The 18586-nt window shown below is 39.3% G+C and overlaps 1 protein-coding gene across 1 annotated transcript; it reads right to left on the bottom strand.

Annotated features, from left to right (window-relative positions):
- Nucleotides 1-387: 387 nt before the first annotated feature.
- LOC147227491 (F-BAR and double SH3 domains protein 1-like) lies at nucleotides 388-16068 on the bottom strand. Its single transcript, XM_086158823.1, has 18 exons — nucleotides 16048-16068; nucleotides 15267-15364; nucleotides 15108-15153; nucleotides 13836-13906; nucleotides 12700-12841; nucleotides 12482-12618; nucleotides 9764-9881; nucleotides 9035-9157; nucleotides 8002-8097; nucleotides 7792-7893; nucleotides 6163-6267; nucleotides 5158-5313; nucleotides 4247-4366; nucleotides 3457-3540; nucleotides 3205-3349; nucleotides 1998-2098; nucleotides 837-923; nucleotides 388-450 (listed from the first exon to the last, which is right to left on the bottom strand). Exons 1-18 carry the CDS (start codon nucleotides 16066-16068, stop codon nucleotides 388-390), a joined length of 1815 nt encoding a protein of 604 aa, XP_086014949.1.
- Nucleotides 16069-18586: the final 2518 nt, after the last annotated feature.

Genomic DNA, 18586 nt, shown 5'->3' with positions numbered 1-18586 from the left:
TCTTCCAGGTACAGACTCATCGCCACTGAAATAATGCATCTTTTTCTGAAGGACTCATCTTATCACTTTCCAGCTGAAAACATTCAGGAAGGCATGAACAGAATTTTGGGCAAGTTTACGTATTAGATTACAACCTCGCATCGGCGGAAAACATGGAAATTAGACATATTTTTGTCGCTTGGTTTCTTCGAGTCAATCGATTATCGATTGTTGACGTGTTGCAAAACTTCATTCCTGCATTGACGGAATGATTGGAGCTCAAAAGTTTCATCAGCGGTTCTAAACAGAGGTGAAATGTGGATTAGAAAAGGACCAGGATTCTGTGACTGGATCCTCAACAGGAGGAATCCCACACGTCCAGGAAAAAACCAAAGAAAAGTCCCGGTCTCACGGCGGGAGAGGAGACGGCTGGTCTTTGCGTGGCGGCGGCGGAGGCGGCGGCGCTCTGCACTGAACACGCATGAGATTATCACCTCACACATCACGCTATCATAACCAATCGTCAGTTATCAGATCGCCGTTTACGTACCGGTCTTGGTCGACCGCTGGACGGAGGCGGGGAAGTTTGGCGGGCGTCTCCTGTTTCTGACAGGCGAGATATAATATTCTGCTTTTAGATCTTCTGAAATACAGACAGAACATCAGGGAAACATTTGCTGATCAGCCACCTTTCCTGCCGTCTGGGAGCTCCTCGTCCACGTCCAGCTGTTTGTAGAAGTTCGACCGTTTGGGGAAAAGACAGAAAAAAAAAAAAAAATCAAGGCAACGCCAATGAGATATTTATCGAAAACCCAACTTTTTCGAGATACGTGTGGATGGATTCCAGTGCATCCGACCTCTTCATCGTGAAGGATCTCCACGAGTAACGACGGAAACAAGCCCATCCTTCCATTCAACTCTCCCTCCCAGAAGCCGTCGTCCACCTGAAACCAAAACCAAAAAGCACATTCTGACACGGATTTTCCAATTCGATGTCCATCCAGGCTTTTTCACGACGTTGATGTTGACCGGCATTATATACTGCTCAAAAAAACAAAGGGAACACTTGAACAACACAATGTCACTCCAAGTCAATCCCACTTGTGTGAAATCATAGTGTCCACTCAGGAAGCAACACAGATTCATTTGGACTTGTTTTAAGGACATTACATCAAAGTTGGATCAGCCTGGAGTTTGTTTTTACACTTTAATTTGGAGTGTGATTCCTAATCCAGACCTCCATGGGTTGATACAATTGATTTCCATGGATCGTTTTGGTGTGATTTTGTTGTCAGCACATTCAACTGTGTAAAGAGCAAAGTATTTCATAAGAATATTTCATTCATTTAGATCTAGGATGTGTTTTTTAAGTGTTCCCTTTATTTTTTTGAGCAGTGTATTTTTGGGTACAGCGGTCTGACTTGTATGACCTGGTCCAGGGGTCGGCAACCCGCCCGACGCGGCTCCCTGTGGCTTTTGAAAAGAATCCAGCATTTCATTAAAATGTATTCTATTTCAGTTGGTTCATTTTTAAATTTGAAGATAACGGCGATCTTGCAACGAGTCCAGATGTTTTTGTCGCTCTTAATAATCGATCGCACGCGTCGGTAAAAGGACGACAGCAGAGAGAGAGGACGCTGTCAATTAAGTTTGGCTTCTTTTTCCTAAATACAAGAAGGACTCAATAAACATTGAGTATTTTTCTTCAAGGTAACCTTCAACCCAGTGTCTTTTTTTTTCCAAATGTTTAGTTGCGTGCAGAAATGTCATTTGGTTTTCTCTGCAACGCATTTTGTTCATCCATTCAAAGCGTGTCTTGTCACGTGCACAGTGCACAAACATGTTTCCCCGGACACTGAAATGCCTACTTTCCTGTCTGCAGTGCATTTAGATACATAGAATGCCGTGTTCATCCATTTTAAACCTCCAAAGGGTCGTGTGGCTCCCGGTGTTTCTTTAAGCGGGGAAAGTTTGTCGACCCTGTCGGGCCTTGAACCGGAGCTCGCCGTCGCACCAACCTCTGCGTCCTGACGGTGCGTCAGCTGAATCAGCGCCCCCTCCTGGAAGGACAGCTCTCGGTCGCTCCGAGCTTTGTAGGAGTAGAGAGCTCTGGCCACGCCTGGCAAAGTGGAAGATGGTGATCCTGATGCAGTTCAGAGCAGAGAAGAGTCCAGAACAGCATTCTACGTCCCAGGAAGTAACTAAATAACTATCCAGAAACTTGGTGTAGCATGTCTAGATGTTAGTTATTGGGAGTAGAAGTTAATTTATTTTAGTATACAGTTTGGAACTAGCTTGTTGCTGTTGTTGTTGTTGCCCCCCCCATAAAAAAAACAAAAACAAAAAGAAAAGAAGAAATGTATGTATATGGTTTTGAGATATTTGGCAGAGTGGTGACTTCTGAATAACGACCACTGGTACTTCGGATCTTCGGTTATTGAATTGCAGTTTTTGTAAGTGGCTTTGGATAAAAGCGTCTGGAATGTAATGGAATACTAAGATTTATTCAATATTCATCACTATGTTCAAATGAAGTCACTATGCACAGCATCTCCATACATATTATTGTATCTGTCCAAAGGTGATCCTCACCAGCACATAAAAATTACATTTTTGAAGTATAATTCATATTAAATCTTTATATTATTCATTCTGTGGAGTTACTGTATAAGACTTCTGTATATTAATAGTTCCATCCGTATATTGCCATCATATTAATCCCTCCCTATTTGGACATCATCTGCACATCATGATCCACCTCTACTTGCACGAGCTGTAAAAAAAATAAAATAAAAATGCATTTATCTGTTAATAGTGAACATTCTGTACAGATGCACTTCTGATTAGATGCAACTGCATTTTGTTCAATGGCAATAAAGTTGAATCTAATTCAATCTGTAAATAAATTAAATTTATGAAAAAAAATGAGACTACCGCTAGACGAGCTCTTCCAATTGTCCATCATATTTTACTTACAACAAATTTTACTGACCACTTACAGCACCTACAGCCTTTCCCAATAATAGTGTGTATGTCCTGTGTCTTCTGTCTTTCACTTGTAAAAGCGTCTTTGAGTACCATGAAAAGCGCTATACAAATCTTATGTTTTATTATTATTATTATATTTTCAAGGGCAATGATGTCATGACTTAAGTTTGCTCCAAAATGTCTCCAGTTTCATGCAAACGCAGGAGAGAAAACATTAAAACATTAAAACATACTAACAGCGGCTCTCTGGCCTGTCTTTTATTCTCCTGGATGGCGCTGAGTCGGCAGAAGTATCCAAACGAGAAGTTCCCTCTGTTGGATAATAAATAAACTGCACGTAGCGCTCTGGTATGAACCCAATCTGACCAGACATGTTACACACCTAAGCAGAGACACAGGGAGAGGCGTTAACACACACACACACACACACACACACACACACACACAGTTCACACAACCGGCCTTCAACCAGTGTGAACGGCATCTTACTTTCAGCCAGTCCTCCACGTCTCCGTCCTCCGTCGCTTCCACGTCGTCTCCTTCTAACATTGAAAGCTCGTCCGAAGGTCCGGCCTGCAAGAAACACGGCTCTTACGTGCAGCCCGCTGCACCACACGCGTGTTTTCTGCCACAATTATGGCTCAAAACATTTCATCATCATCATCATCCTCTTAATGTGCATCGGTTGCGGAAATGAACGTTTCCTCATGTGAATCGACGCAAATCTGATCGCTTTTTCTGGAGATTCAATTTGGAGACGGATGGATGGAGTTTGAATGAGAAGAAAAAAAATCCAAATATGTATATATATATCAAATATATAATCTCCTCTGTTGTTTACTCAGATCAAGTGCAAAAGAGCAAACTTTAAAACTATGGATTTGAAATGTCACTACAAACGGAGAAACACAGGTCAGTACAAGCATTCAAACCTAAGAAAATGAATAATTAATTTGTGTAAATACAGCAGAGAGGCCAATTAAACATTTAAATCAATAGAAAATGAGTGACAAATACCAAATAATGTGTCAAGCAGAGCTGAAATCATCCAATCATGTTTGGACTGAATTGAAGGGAACGAGCGTTAGATTTTGGATCCACACATGATGGATCCACATCGGCGCCGCATGGAAACTGACACGACATCACAAACCACCAAAGAAGAAAAAAATCCCCCATAAGGTAGTATTTAAAGATGCTTTACTGGACATTTTGCATTGCAAAGGCTCTCAGTGACTTAAAGTGGTCATTTAGGAGATTTTATCTTTTAATAACTTACCTGATAGCTATAGATGACTTTATATGCTGCAGGGTAAACATGCAGTTCTGACGCCGGCTCAGGGAAGAGAGCTCTCTTAGCATCATAGTCTGCAAAACCGCTCGGCTCCAACTCCTCTTCCTCAACAAACACAATAAACTGTGCTTAAAAATCAAAATACAGGTCGCCAGCAGGACAAAACTGTTTCAGAAAATACTAGATCTGCATTTTATGGACTGATGACTGGATTGATTTCTGCCTTCGTACGTGAGAGAGTGTGTTGGGATTGGACTGCTTACTTTATTACACAAATAAGATTATTAATCTCCAAAATGGAAGTTCCTTTGTTACAGCAATGTAACAGGTATAATGTCATAAATAAAAAACAATAAGTAATAAATAATACACAATAAATAATAATAAAAAAGAAATATTAAATAAAAAAATAAAATAAATAATGAATAATAAATAACAAATAGCAAATAATAAATAAAAATAATAAACTATAAGTAATAAATAATACACAATAAATAAATATAATAAAAAATAAATAAAAAAATAAATAATAAATAACAAATAAAAAATAACAAATAATAAATAACAAATAAAAAATAACAAATAATAAATGAATAACAAATAGTAGATATGAATATAAATAGAGAGACAGTTAGAAGAAAGAGCAAGACATCCAGGAATAAACAAACAGCAGGGAGAACAACAACAACAACAACAACATGTCATCCAACTCAGTGTCTCTTATTTCCCTCATAAGACCCTGGACTTCTGACTTCTAACCCGCACATTAATTCAAGAACTTAAACTATGTTTTTGGAAACAATATCATAACACTTTGATTACATGAAGGTAAAGTTAAGGAAGATTATAACCAACCATATTTTCCACTGAGAAGATAGAGTTGTGTGTGTTTTTACTGAAAAGTCCTCTGCAGACGTCCTCTGTGCGCTGAGTCGTCCTTCTGCCTGCAGCTCCTCCTCTGCAAGCTTCATGGCGTCACAAAGCAAACCTTCAAGTCCTTCAACGCTCTCAGACAGCAGAGCCAGGCGAGCTTCTGCCTTCACCCTGCTGAGCTGAGACGACGTGAGACAACCGTCAGCGGCGTGAAGCCGAATAAACATGAAAACCGTGACAATGTCGTTTCTGCTCGGAGAAAATGATTAGTTCTTCCTACATGATTCACACTGCAGGAGGAGATATCTGAGGTTTGCTCTGACTTGGATTTCTTTGCAAACGCAGTAGTAGAATGGACGACATACTTGTTCGGGGTTATTTGAAAGGAAAGGTGGAGGAGACAGTGGTGAGAGCGGCCATGATGTGTCGACTAGAAACTAGAAACAAAGTGAGGAGGCAGAGCTGGAGGTCAAAGAGATGAAGATGCTGAGCTTCTCTTTGGGAGCGATCAGGAAGGAGTCCATCATGTTAGATGTTTTGGAGAGAAGGTCAGAGATGGTTGGGTCATGTCTTGCTGCATCTAACCTTCCTTCCTCTCTTTTCCAGAGCATACCTTCACCTCTCTAGATGTTCCTCTACCTGTTTTCTGCTCTCACCACAGATCACAATGTCATCTACAAACATCATGGTCCATGGAGGTTCCTGTCTAACCTCATCTGTCAGCCTGTCCATCACCACTGCAAACAAGAAGGGGCTCAGAGCTGATCCCTGATGGAGTCCCACCTCCACTTTGAACTTCTCTGTTACAGCACACCTCATCACTGTCTCACAGCTAGCATACATGTCCTGCACCGGTCTAACATACTTCTCTGCCACTCCAGACTTCCTCAATAGTTCTAAATTCTAGATGTCATCATATTCTTCTACTTCTCCTCTCTTTAATAGTTGGTCTAGCTCAAATTTTGACCATGAACTTGTAGGATCTGTTAACAGGAAACTCATGTAACATGCAGTTGTAATGTTTTTACCCTTGCTTTCCTGATGCTGTCCTGCACCTCCGTGATTTTTTGCTCCACCATGAACCCTGTTTCCCCTGACAAGAGCTTCAGCCGACTTTCCAGGGTCTGTAAGGTCTGTGGGGGAAACATAGAAAGTACATTGAATAAGAAAAATATCACAGATTATTATTCAATATTCATTGTTCGAATTAATTCAATTGTAAGTCAGAAAAATGACAGGAACACAAGTACAAATATCTGGGCGTCCAAATAGAGTTTGAAACTCTGTGTCCGAGACCATGTAGATATTTTACGGCCCGAGGGCCACATGTGGCCGATATTGAAGAGTGTATCATCAGAAATTGGGTCTAAGGGGGTTGTTATGCTAACAGGGATTTTGTTTGTTTGGAACAAAGGAGCAACTTTTGGGGATTATTCCAGGTAATCCCCAAAAATTGCTCCTTTGCCACCACAAGAAGATTTCAACAAGAATTGACCGCGACCTGGACGACTGGGAACCTCCACAGACAATGACAAAACAGGTATTCCATTAATGTCACACACGTGTTTTCTGTTGGCGTCGGTTCGGCCTTCAAACGGCGTTCAGATTTCTGATCCGGCCCCTTGTCATAATGAATTTTCCACCCCTGATATCCTGGGAGTAGAACTGGAGGATGCCGAGAAAACTGCTCTATATTATGGACGAAACCTCTCACCACTTGTTTGCTTTACTTGAGTCCTACCAGTGCACTTCCAGCCTTTCCTTCCCTCTGCCCATCAAACTAAATAACTCCTTCTCTTTCTGCAGGAAGGAAACCTGATACAACTATTAGATTCTAATCTGCACTGTGTGCACAATTATTAGGCGAGTGATTATTTTGACCATATCATCATTTTAGCCATAATTTCCTACTCCAAGCTGTATAAACTTATTGGATTGAATGCATATCAGGTAATGTGCATTTGTGTGACGAGGGAGGGTGCGGTCTGAGGAGATCAACAAGGTGTGCATAATTATCAGGTAGATTCTTCTCCTCAGGAAAAATGGGCCAAAAAAAGAGATTTAATGGACTCTGCAAAGTCCAAAATTGTAAAGTCTTTCAGAGGGATGCAGCGCTCTTGAACTAGCTAAGATATCGGTCGTGATCACAGAAACATCAAATGGTCAACAGGATCGCAAGAAACGTGTCGAGAAGAAAAGACGCAAATTAGCCGCCAAAAATTTGAGAAGAATCGAAGCTGAAGCTTCCTGGAAGCCGTTCTCCTCCAGCGCTGCCGTTTCCACACCTGCAACCTGTCTGGAGGGTCCAGAAGAACCAGGTGTTGGTTCTCAGAGACACGGCTGAGGGAAGACAGGCAGGAACCCGACCGCCTCCGAACAAGACACGTAAGTTGAAACATCAAGGATGGACCAAGAAATATCTGAGGACAGAAGTTTCAAAGGTTCTGTGGACCGATGAGATGAGTGACTGTTGACGGAGCAGATGATGGACCCGTGGTCGGATCAGGAACAGACATGGAGCTCCACCCGTGAGGTGGAGGTGGAGATACCCAAGCTGTTTGTCATGGGTCGGTTAGCATCGTGCAAGTTAGCGCTGTCCACATCGCCGTGTGTGTGTGTGTGAAAGCAGTCCATACTGTAATTTAAAAAAGCCTCACCTTCTCTCCATGCCTGGTGAGCTTGTAGTCTGTAGCAGCTTTGGTTATCCACCTCCTGGCCTCCTGAACCAGAGATCCCTCCCCTTGGGAAGCATTGATTTCCTGCAGAACCGTCACCTGCACAAAACCTTTATCCTTCATTCTTCTCATTCATGGTCACATTCAGCGCTCCGCTCTCCACTAATACTTCACAAGATGATCCAAACGTACGTTGTCCTGTGGAGCCGGCTGGAAGGAGAATTCAGGTGTTTTGGCAAAGAAAACCAAATCTTGTTGAAATTGCTGAACATCCCTTTTCCTGGTCATCTGTCGGAAAGAATGTAATAAAATCACATTGTCAGGGGGAGAACAAACATTGCTTCCTTCAGGAAAAATGCTGCATTCGATTTCTATTTCCATCTACAGCTTGTTAATGATGAGCAGGGAGAAAATCCAGTTTTTACCCATGAAAAATTGTAGCTACCAACCACATTTTGACTGAAATGGCCATTTTTGACTTTCAACACAAGCCTGCAAGTTCAGACTCTCTGACTTGTAGACTTTAAATGTCACTATTTTCTGTCTCTTTTGCCCTGCAACACTCACTTCCTGAATCTCGGGTCTTGAAAAGGTTTCTCTTTGTGGATCTTTCAAAGTCACATCTTGACTTGTTTACTAATTTCCTTTACTCTTTATTTATCTTACTTTCAGAACTCTTTATTTGGCTTCTTCCTTCTACTTGAGTTCGATCCTTCCATTTCCCCCCCCGGCTTGTGAGTCCTCTGCTCTATTTCTGTCTTGAAGCTAAACGTTCTCTATAGCATCCTTGGGGATTTCATCATCTGTACATCAGTCCAATAATTATCAGTCCAGAAAACTGACGGTGATATTGGAAACCGCAGCAGACAGACATTTAACCACCACTCAAAGGTTTACGTCTGTTCAGTTTTGGTCAATGCAACTCAAAATATTGCTTTTGTTTTGCATATCCCTGCTCCAAATAACATTCATAGCATAAATATAGACATTCAGATTATTTTTTTCATTGCGCTATCACCTCAGTTTACTTGTTTGATATATTACTTTTCAACATTTGCACCTTGAATTCATTGTATTACTCCGTCATACCTATCTTTACATGTTAGCGCAAAACCCAACATTCCCAGGAAAGCTGATTCTGATCTGATCCAGTTTTATTTCACCAGTATGTGATAATCCTTCCCTACACAGAACACCAGATTGCAGGGATTAAACGGATATTTACCTTGGCGATGGCGTCCCATGCGACGCTGTACTGCTTGTGTGTGTTCAGACAGGCGTCCATCTCGGCGTCACACAGCACAGAGAAATGGCTCCTCAGATTCTCATAAATATCCCCGTCTATTAACTTTAGGAGAAAACAAAGGGTCAACAGAAGATTGCATGTACAAATGCACACAGATAAATATATTTATTTCAGGACAAAGAGGAGAGCGGCATGTAAGCTGGAGTCAATTTAAATTTTGGACTGGAACCAACAGAGGAACACCTAAATGTAACGCGACTCTAAACGGTCGACCTCGATAACGGTATATTAAAGAAGTCCGAACTCCATCACGGATGCAGGGATGCTTGTTTTGCCTGGAGTTGCTAAAGCAGCCAGAACATTCAGTTACCAAGCTCCTCTTCTCTGGCTTTCTATTCATACTCTTAAAGATTGTGGTCTTGAACTGCGTCATGAGACGACTGTTGTGAATTTGCACCATATAAAAGCTGATTTTTTGGGGGTAAACTAAATTATAACAACAGCCAAGTCTCCGGGATGAAGCTCTCAAAGGAGATCGACAACTCGACGGCTGCCGTAACTCTGGCCCGGTGCAATTGTTGGAGAAGATACTTAAAATCAGGTCTTCGTCCATTTAATTCTGACCGTCCTGTGAACATTGGATTTTACTCCATAAACGGTTAGTTTTCTCGTATCCAGTCCGGTGGGAGTGTGTCCGCATCGCCGTACCTCCATGATTTGTGGTAAGTCGCTGGTGGAAAAGTGGCGATAGTGGCTGCGTGCTGCCGCCAGCGCCAACAGGTACTCGTTGCGAACTTCAGTCAAATGATTGTCGCATTCTTTAAACCTGGCATTTAGCTTAGCACAGAAATGAAATTAGGATTTAATCTTTGCTTTTCCAAGACACTCAGCATGATGAACAACAATAAATGAACAAGATTAATGCATAGCATGTGGGCTAACCTCATCTTTATGCAATGTGCACATCTGAGTACTCTTGCTGATATCAGTTTTTAATTACGATCAGATTGTTAAACCATGTTTAAAAAAAATATTCCTCTCAACGCCCAAACACAGAAAATTTCACTCAAAATGTTGACTTTGAAGAGAGTTTTGCTTATTCATTATTCAAATTCATCAATTTATAAATGTGCATATGTCTTTTTCCACAAGCTTCATATATATACATACACACACACACACACACACATATATATGTAATATAAAAACAATGTCAAACTATAAATTTCCATCCCAGCAGGGCTTAAATATAGTGTCTTGGAATCTATTCAAATCAGGGTGTCTTTCATATATATTTAACTTGTGCATTAAATTAGTATTCTGTGATCTTACATATGCAGTACATGCAGAGGCAGAGCTCAAAACTAAATTCTAAGACAAAAGGATTAATTACAGGTGTTTCCTCTCTTTGACAAGTATATTCCTTGTAAAATATGAATCATATTATTATCATTGTAACATCTACTCTCCTGCAGACGGCCTTAAAATAAACATCCAAAGACTATTCTGACTTTCTTTGTTATTCACCAACTTTCTTAACTTTCCAAACATTTCCACAAAAGAGTCCCAACACATATTTGCTTCTTTTATCCAGGGATCTTGTAACGCTTGTCCCACCTTTGATTCCCATATGAGCACAAACCCCGTAAAATCAAACTTGTGATTTTTCATCATGTTAAGAGCAGCGTCGTTAAATGATCAACTCAAAAACAGGAATCAGTTCTATGTGGCTCATCAGCGAATCCTATTTAGTGTTTTTTTTTCCAATCAGTATAAATCATTTAATTTCATAGCCAGACCTTTGCATTCATCTTTTGCAGTCCCGTCTTGGAGAAGAAAATCCCATGATCACTTCTCGCTCTGGAGGGCAAAATGGCATCATATCAGCGTTAAAACGACGATACTGGAAAAAAAAGTTGTTTTTCTGTTGTATTTCTGTAACCTTTTTTTCATGTTTACATTTTATTTGGCTAACACTATAACTCAGTGAAAGGATGTTTGACATGCAAGCACATGCGATGTGCATAAGCATGTAAACTGTATAAATGGTCATAACACGGCTACATATCAAACTCCAGGAGTTTAGTCATGGACGAACAAGCAGCCGCAATTGACCGTTAACATTTTTACTTTGTCAATTTGCAAACTCGAGCTTCTACTTTACTATTTACATTTCAATTTGCACATGTTTAATTAGCAATTATACAATAAGTTGATGCCATCGTGCAATCGTGACCAAACTGATCAAACAGCCTTGAACCTCCTCAGAATATTCATGGCGTGTTTGCACTGACAATTTCACACACATTCCATCAAACTTTGAATTTTAGTTTACAATTCCTCTCCATCTTTCGCTCACTGCCCTTTATTGTGCTTATTTCTTGTCTGTACAGTGTCCTACTACGGACGGCAGTGTAAGAATATTATTGTCCAGGGAAACTTTTCCTTGCTTCTGTTGGATCTCTGTAAATAATTCACTGTGCAAAAAAAATCAAGGAAACATAACAATAACACATCCTAGATCTGAATGAATGGAATATTCTTATGAAATACAACAAAATCACACAATGGAAAGGAAATATGTGAACCCATGGAGGTCTGGACTCCAAATGAAAGCATAAAAACACACTCCAGGCCGATCCAACGTTGACGTTACCTCCTTAAAACAAGTCCCAATCAATCAGTGTTGCTTCCTAAGTTTGTTCCCTGTAAAGTGTTCCCTTTATTTTTCTTTTTGAGCACTGTATATTTTGAAGACCTGCTCTATGAAAAAGGGTGCTGAGATCATTTTCTTGTGATTTTTCACCATGTACCGTAATTTCCGGACTATAGAGCGCACCTCACTATAAGCCGCACCGGCTAGCCGATCGCTATCTCGGTCTTCCTCCTGCGCACTAAAACCGTCAAAGTCGTCTTCTTCGGTGTCGGAGTTGAACGGACTCAGAATTTCCCGGTCATTTCATCGGTCCAATGTGACGAGGAGAAACGTTTTAGCGGCGTGAAGCTCGTTCGCGTCCCCCACCCAAAAAAGTCCATATATTAGCCGCATCGTTGTTTACGTGAAAAAAGTCGAGGCTTATCGTCCGGAAATTACGGTAAATCAAACTGAACTGAGCTGAATTGAATTGAAATGCCGCATAAGCTATATATACGTTAAGGTTTGCGTGGATACTAATTTACTTTAGGTCAAACTTTGAAAAAAAAAAAAAGCTTTCATTTGCATTTGAGAGTTTGTTGTTTTCTTGTGTAAAAATAACCGAGTAGCCTTGCTGAACTGCAGAGACGTGTGGGATCGATGCCTTCCAAAGAAGGAGAGCTCAAAATTCTGTCGCTGCAAAATTGATTATGAGGAAATGTTGTTGTAATGATATTATTTGTATCCATTATACAGCATGTACACACACACACACACACACACACACTAACCTGGCCTGTGCATCAGCAGCTTTTTGTCTTGCAGCATTAGCAATGTGACCGAGGTGGTGGTACCTCTTCTTGATCCTGTGCACGTCCTGAAGACCATCCACGACTTCACTTTGCATTTTCTGCAGCACTTCCAGTCCCTGCAGTGTGTAACATCAGACACGGGGTCAATGAATTTGTCAGGGTCGGAGTCGCGTCGCACGTGCGGTCGATCGTCTCACTCTCTTTGCACGGCTGTCTTTTGCGTCACGGATGCTTTTCGAGGCTTGTTTGATGAGAACGCGGTATTCGTCGACGGAGGCGAGACGTGACGCCGCCGTCTGAGCCGTGGCGTCGATCAGAGACCGCCAAACTCCCAAAACACTGCTGACACACATGCGGACAAAACACCATGTGGCTGTTATGCTTTTATATTGAAGTTCAGTCCCTGTCATAGGACATATCTGCAGATTTCTTCCAATATGAAAAACAATAGTATGTATTACTGTTATTATACTCTAGCACTTTTGCAATTTCTTCAGGTTAATGGTTCCTTTCCAATTAAAGGCATAAATATGCACATAGTGAAAATCTAGACTCTTAATCTAAAATTTTTACAGCGACCAAAAAAAAAGGTGAAAAGTGTGAAAAATCAAATACGATCACCTTATCACCCACTCTGTTTTATTCACATATTCTAATATTATAGGCTAATATATATATATATAGGCTAATATCACAGGCTAATATCATAGGCCAATATATATAGGCCAATATATATAGGCTAATATATATGGTCTAATATTATAGGCTAATATTACAGGCTAATTTTATAGGCTTATATATATAGGCTAATATCATATGCCAATATATATAGGCTAATATTTTAGGCTATATATATAGGCTAATATTATAGGCCAATATCATAGGCTAATATTATAGGCTAATATTGCAGGCTAATATCATATTGATATTATAAGCTAATATCATAGGCTAATATATATAGGCTAATATATATACAGGCTAATATCATAGGCTAATATATATAGGCTAATATTATAGGCCAATTTTATAGGCTTATATATATAGGCTAATATCATATGCCAATATGTATAGGCTAAAATATATAGGCTAATATCATAGGCTAATATTATAGGCTAATATCATATTAATATTATAGGCTAATATCATAGGCTACTATATATATAGGCTAATATATATATAGGCTAATATATATAGGCTAATATTCCAACTTGATGGGAGCGTGTTTGTGATCCTAAGTCGTCCTTCTGTTACACACTCGGTCCAAGTGACCCGAGAAGCTCAGCATCACGCAGTCACTGATCGGCTGTTCAAGTGTGTGTGTGTGTTTCATTACCCGTAACACACATCGGTGCCGGCTCGTTCCCAGTCTCTCCTCTGATACTGGAACGCCAAACTCTGCAGGGCCTGAAAGAGAAGACGACTACTTTCTCACACGACCCAGAAAACATATTTATTGAGCACATAGAGTGAAGCTCATCAAACCACTTCTTGAAACATTAACACATGCTAAATCTGAATGAATGAATATTCTGAAGAAATACTTTGTTCTTTACATAGTTGAATGTGCTGACGACAAAAATTGCACGACGGAAATGAAATGTATGAACCCGTGGAGGTCTGGACTCCAAATGAAAGCGAAAAACACGTTAAAACAAGTCCAAACAATTGGTGTTGTTTCCTAAGTGCTGCTGTTTCCTTTGGTTTCATAAATTGTGTTGTTTAAATGTTCCCTTTATTTTTTCGAGCAGTATACATCAGATTTTTTTTTTTTTTTTTAATTGACATCCTCAAATCACGAGGTTTAAATGGAATCAAGATGACTCATCAAACCAAATATATTCACAGAAATCAGCTAAAATACTTCGAAACATTCGGATTTGGCTCGATGGAATTAAAGAAAACCAAATCTGTCAGTCACCTCATTTTGATGACCCTGCTCCACCTTTTTTATGGAGTTAATACTTCAACGTCTCTGCTCTCCTTCTTCAGTTTCCTCAAGAATCAGCAGATTCTACCAAACATTCCTTGACAAACTCAGGGAAGAGCTGACGCTTTTCAGAGATGTTGTGGAAAATGTCACTTATTTCCACTCTTGCAATTCCTGGGTGTTTAGCGCTTTATTAAAATGTCCTTGTCGTCTTTGCAGTTTAGGTGTCAAAGCTTCGAATGTGCACGGCCGCTCTCTTGCAGCGAAATACTTGTATTTCTCTGCTTGTTTAGTCTTGCAATAGTGAAAAAATAACGTTTATATTTGTATGCATGCATGCATGCACGCCGTATACTGGTTTGCTGTATTTTAATTTCACGCCGCCGTCGGCCGGCTCTTTTACTCTGTTTATCTAAATATTATTGTCAGGGAAAACCAGACTTTGTGACCCAAAACAAGCCTTTCTCGCCTCGGTGCCGTCGATAACAATTTGTTTGTCCCAGCGGGAGAGCGGAGTTCAATGTAAAAACACCCGAACTATGTTTGGACGCTGAGAAGAAGCGCTCTAAAAAACTGGAATCGATAGGTGGTGAGGCTTTCCGGGAAAAGGAAGAAAACGCCAGTAAAGCAGCATTCTGCGGACAAGAAAAGCTTTCTAGTTAGCGTGCACACACTCACCTGGGCGTAGTCCCTCTCGACGGCTGCTCGCTGCTTACTGAAGGACCTTGAGGAGCACAAAATGTGTTAACCCGCCATTTCATCTCCATTTTTGTATTATTATCCCAGTCTGTCTGTCTTTTTGTGGCGTGAAGAAGTAGAAATGACATCATACACTACCTTATCTCCTCCAAAAGTTCAATGTCCAGTTGTTGCTTGTCCTGCAACTTGCTGAGCTGCACTGAAAACACCTGTTTGACGTGGTGAGTCTCTTTCACCTACTCATGCACACGTGCACGTACACAGCAGACAGTGCATTCACTTCACTCATCATTTCTAACTGGCGTGCAGAACCTTCTGACTTCACTTTGGAAAAGCAGGGAAACAACAAAAGACTTGTTTTTTGGAATCTCCCATTACATTATTATGTTTTCAGGCCCTGATTTTACTTTTCATGCGACACAATATGTGCGCTTCTTTTATTGCTAAATTTACCACGATTCCTACATGGATGCAATGTGTCAGTGAGAATACAAACTTTTTCAATCCATTTCCAAGATTCGTGCTTGATTTTTCCCATGAAATGAGAAAGAACACATCTCCCAAAAAGGGGGGGGGGGGGTTACCATAAAGAGATTGAAGGACTGAAATGGTAATGTAAATAACACACGGGTTTAATAAAAACTGTTGAGACGTTAAATCTCAAAATGATCTAAAATAGCAATGCATAGCAACGATCCTCTGAACTTTGAACAAGCCTCTATGAATTAAAAACTATATTCTATGATTCCATCCCTACATATATTATGGGCTGGCAGAGAGAAACCATCATGCACTTTTATTCTGCACACAGAGCCGTTGTTCGTTTAGACCACAGAAGGTTCATCCAGAAAACAAATGAAAGATGCAAAGCCTTCAGATCGTCATGCAACGTACGGTTGAAAGTAAAGTGTCAGCTTACCTTCCTGGGTGGCGGCTGCATGCTGGGGAACATTTAGTTAAAGCTCAGTGTTTCACACACATGCCTCGCCTCTCGCTCTCCATCGCATCTGCTGCCCTGGCAACTTTCTCAAAATGTCCTATAGAGGGCAACATAGTCATGAAAACAGGGCTGGGCAATTATTTTTATTTTTTATTTTTTTCATTTTTATGCACAGGCCAACTAGGTATCATGTGAATGGAACAAAAGTAAAATTGCCATTTAAATAATTTCATTTTTTTTATTTATTTTTTTTATTTTAACTTTAAAATTATGAATGATTATGTAAATGTACCGACATTATTTTGCTTGTAATCCTCTTCCGGACTGTCTCAGAAAATTAGAATATTGTGATAAAGTTCTTTATCTTCTGTAATGCAATTACAAAAACATGCATACATTCATCATACATTCTGGATTCATTACAAATCAACGGAAATATTGCAAGCCTTTTATTATTATTTTAATATTGCTGATTATGGTTTACATCTTAAGAAAACTCCAAAATCCTATCCCAAAATATTAGAATATCATGAAAAAGTACTTTTTGTTTTTTGAATTGCATTACAGAAGATAAAGAACTTTATCACAATATTCTAATTTTCTGAGACAGTCCTGTTTACAAAGTTAAACCAAAGGAAAAAATAAGGATGTTCTCAATTCAATATTGATTGAAAATACTTATTGAAATATTCAAAGAAAATAGTTTGGCGGGCCGGATGAAAAAACAGAGCCGTAAAAACGTCTGGTCATGAGCATTTTAATATTATATATTATATATTATAATGTGTAAAAAAAGCAGAAACATTAAATCTGAACATTCTTGCATCCACTTTATCCTCATCATAAAATAAATCAGTTTTTACATCTGGTGAAATGAATATATGGATATGATAGCGTGTGAAAATACATTGAAACATGCACACTGATCAGTGAAAACAGTGATTATTTTATTTGCATGGGTTGAAATACAAACTAGAAATAATTTAATAGAGCAGGACTTTTAAAAGTATCTGAGAGTCTGACACTGTAGCATTCATGTGTCTTTCTGCCAAGCAGTTGACATAATGTTACAGTGATGTTAAATAAATAAAAACAAGGTCAAATATTAAAAATAGAAAATTATTATATATTATCTTTCACATGAACATAGACAAGATCAACAAAAATTGCATGACTTAAATCCAAATATCACATTTTTTTTCCTTGACAGCACCTTTAAAAATGAATATTTTGGGTGAAGAAAATGCATATATTCCAAATATTCGCCCACTGGTTGGTTGCTCTAATTCTAAATTGTGAGTCGGTGTCAGGAGGTCCTAGAGGTTGGAGCTGAGGAGGCGTTGATGCAGACTCTCCATCTGACCCACGAAGGTTCTCGGCGAAATGAACGTCTCGTTCGTCCAAACCAGCTTCGTAACGTTGATCCGTTCCTGATGGAGAGAGAACAATGTTAATGTTCTCATCCATTTACTGCCTTTTTGCCTCTCATGTCATGATATTCTTGGACGGAAACACAAAACCGTGGAATTTTTACATTGTGAGACAACCAAGTCATTATTATAATTTCAGCAAACCACAGTAGACATCTTATTATATTGACATTATATTGCCAAATTTAAAGGGACAAACTCTCTTTAAAATCTATTTTGATAACATTTTTGCTCAGAAAACAGATTCATTTTTGCAAAAAAAAAAAAGAAATTGTTATCATTGAAAAAGAAATGATTGTGCTTATAAGTTCAATTCCAACGGTCAGCCTTGAACTAACCAAAGATGAAGCACGAGGCCCTTACAACTTACATTTTAAGATTTTAAGACAACTGTTGAACTTGTTAATAAGAATAAGAATAAGAATAAGAATAAGAATAAGAATAAGAATAAGAATAAGAATAAGAATAAGAATAAGAATAAGAATAAGAATAAGAATAAGAATAAGAATAAGAATAAGAATAAGAATAAGAATAAGAATAAGAATAAGAATAGGAATAGGAATAGGAACAGGAATAAGAATAAGAATAAGAATAAGAATAAGAATAAGAATAAGAATAAGAATAAGAATAAGAATAAGAATAAGAATAAGAATAAGAATAAGAATAAGGACAACTTTATCCATCCGGAAGGAAATTGTTGTGCCAGATATTCAAGTAAAAACATAACATAACATATTATTTCTTTAATCGACTTGAAATGCTAGCGGATTCAACTTTTCCCATCGGGTCAGTTAAAAAAACATTCAAACCTGAGCCGAGTTAAACGACTCCCCGTTCACTCACATTGAGGATGCATCCGCGAAAGTATTCGAAGTTCTGAACTAAAGGTGAGACGATTTCCTGTCTGGCGCCGCCGAGGGACTTCACGCCATGGATGAAATAATCAGGAAACACCTTTTCACAAAACAAGAAATAAATGATTGCATATCTGTTCCCTTAAAACAATGCATTTTTTTACAAGCCAGTCACACACACACACACACACACACACACACACACACACAAGAACTTACCCTTGGTAATGTGCT

Source organism: Fistularia commersonii, chromosome 13 (genome assembly GCF_037954325.1).
Source record: "Fistularia commersonii isolate RoL2024-O1a breed Wild chromosome 13, RoL_Fcom_v1.0, whole genome shotgun sequence".
Lineage (NCBI taxonomy): Eukaryota > Metazoa > Chordata > Actinopteri > Syngnathiformes > Fistulariidae > Fistularia > Fistularia commersonii.
Note: the sequence above shows the minus strand (reverse complement) of the source record. Positions and strands in the feature narration are given on the sequence as shown.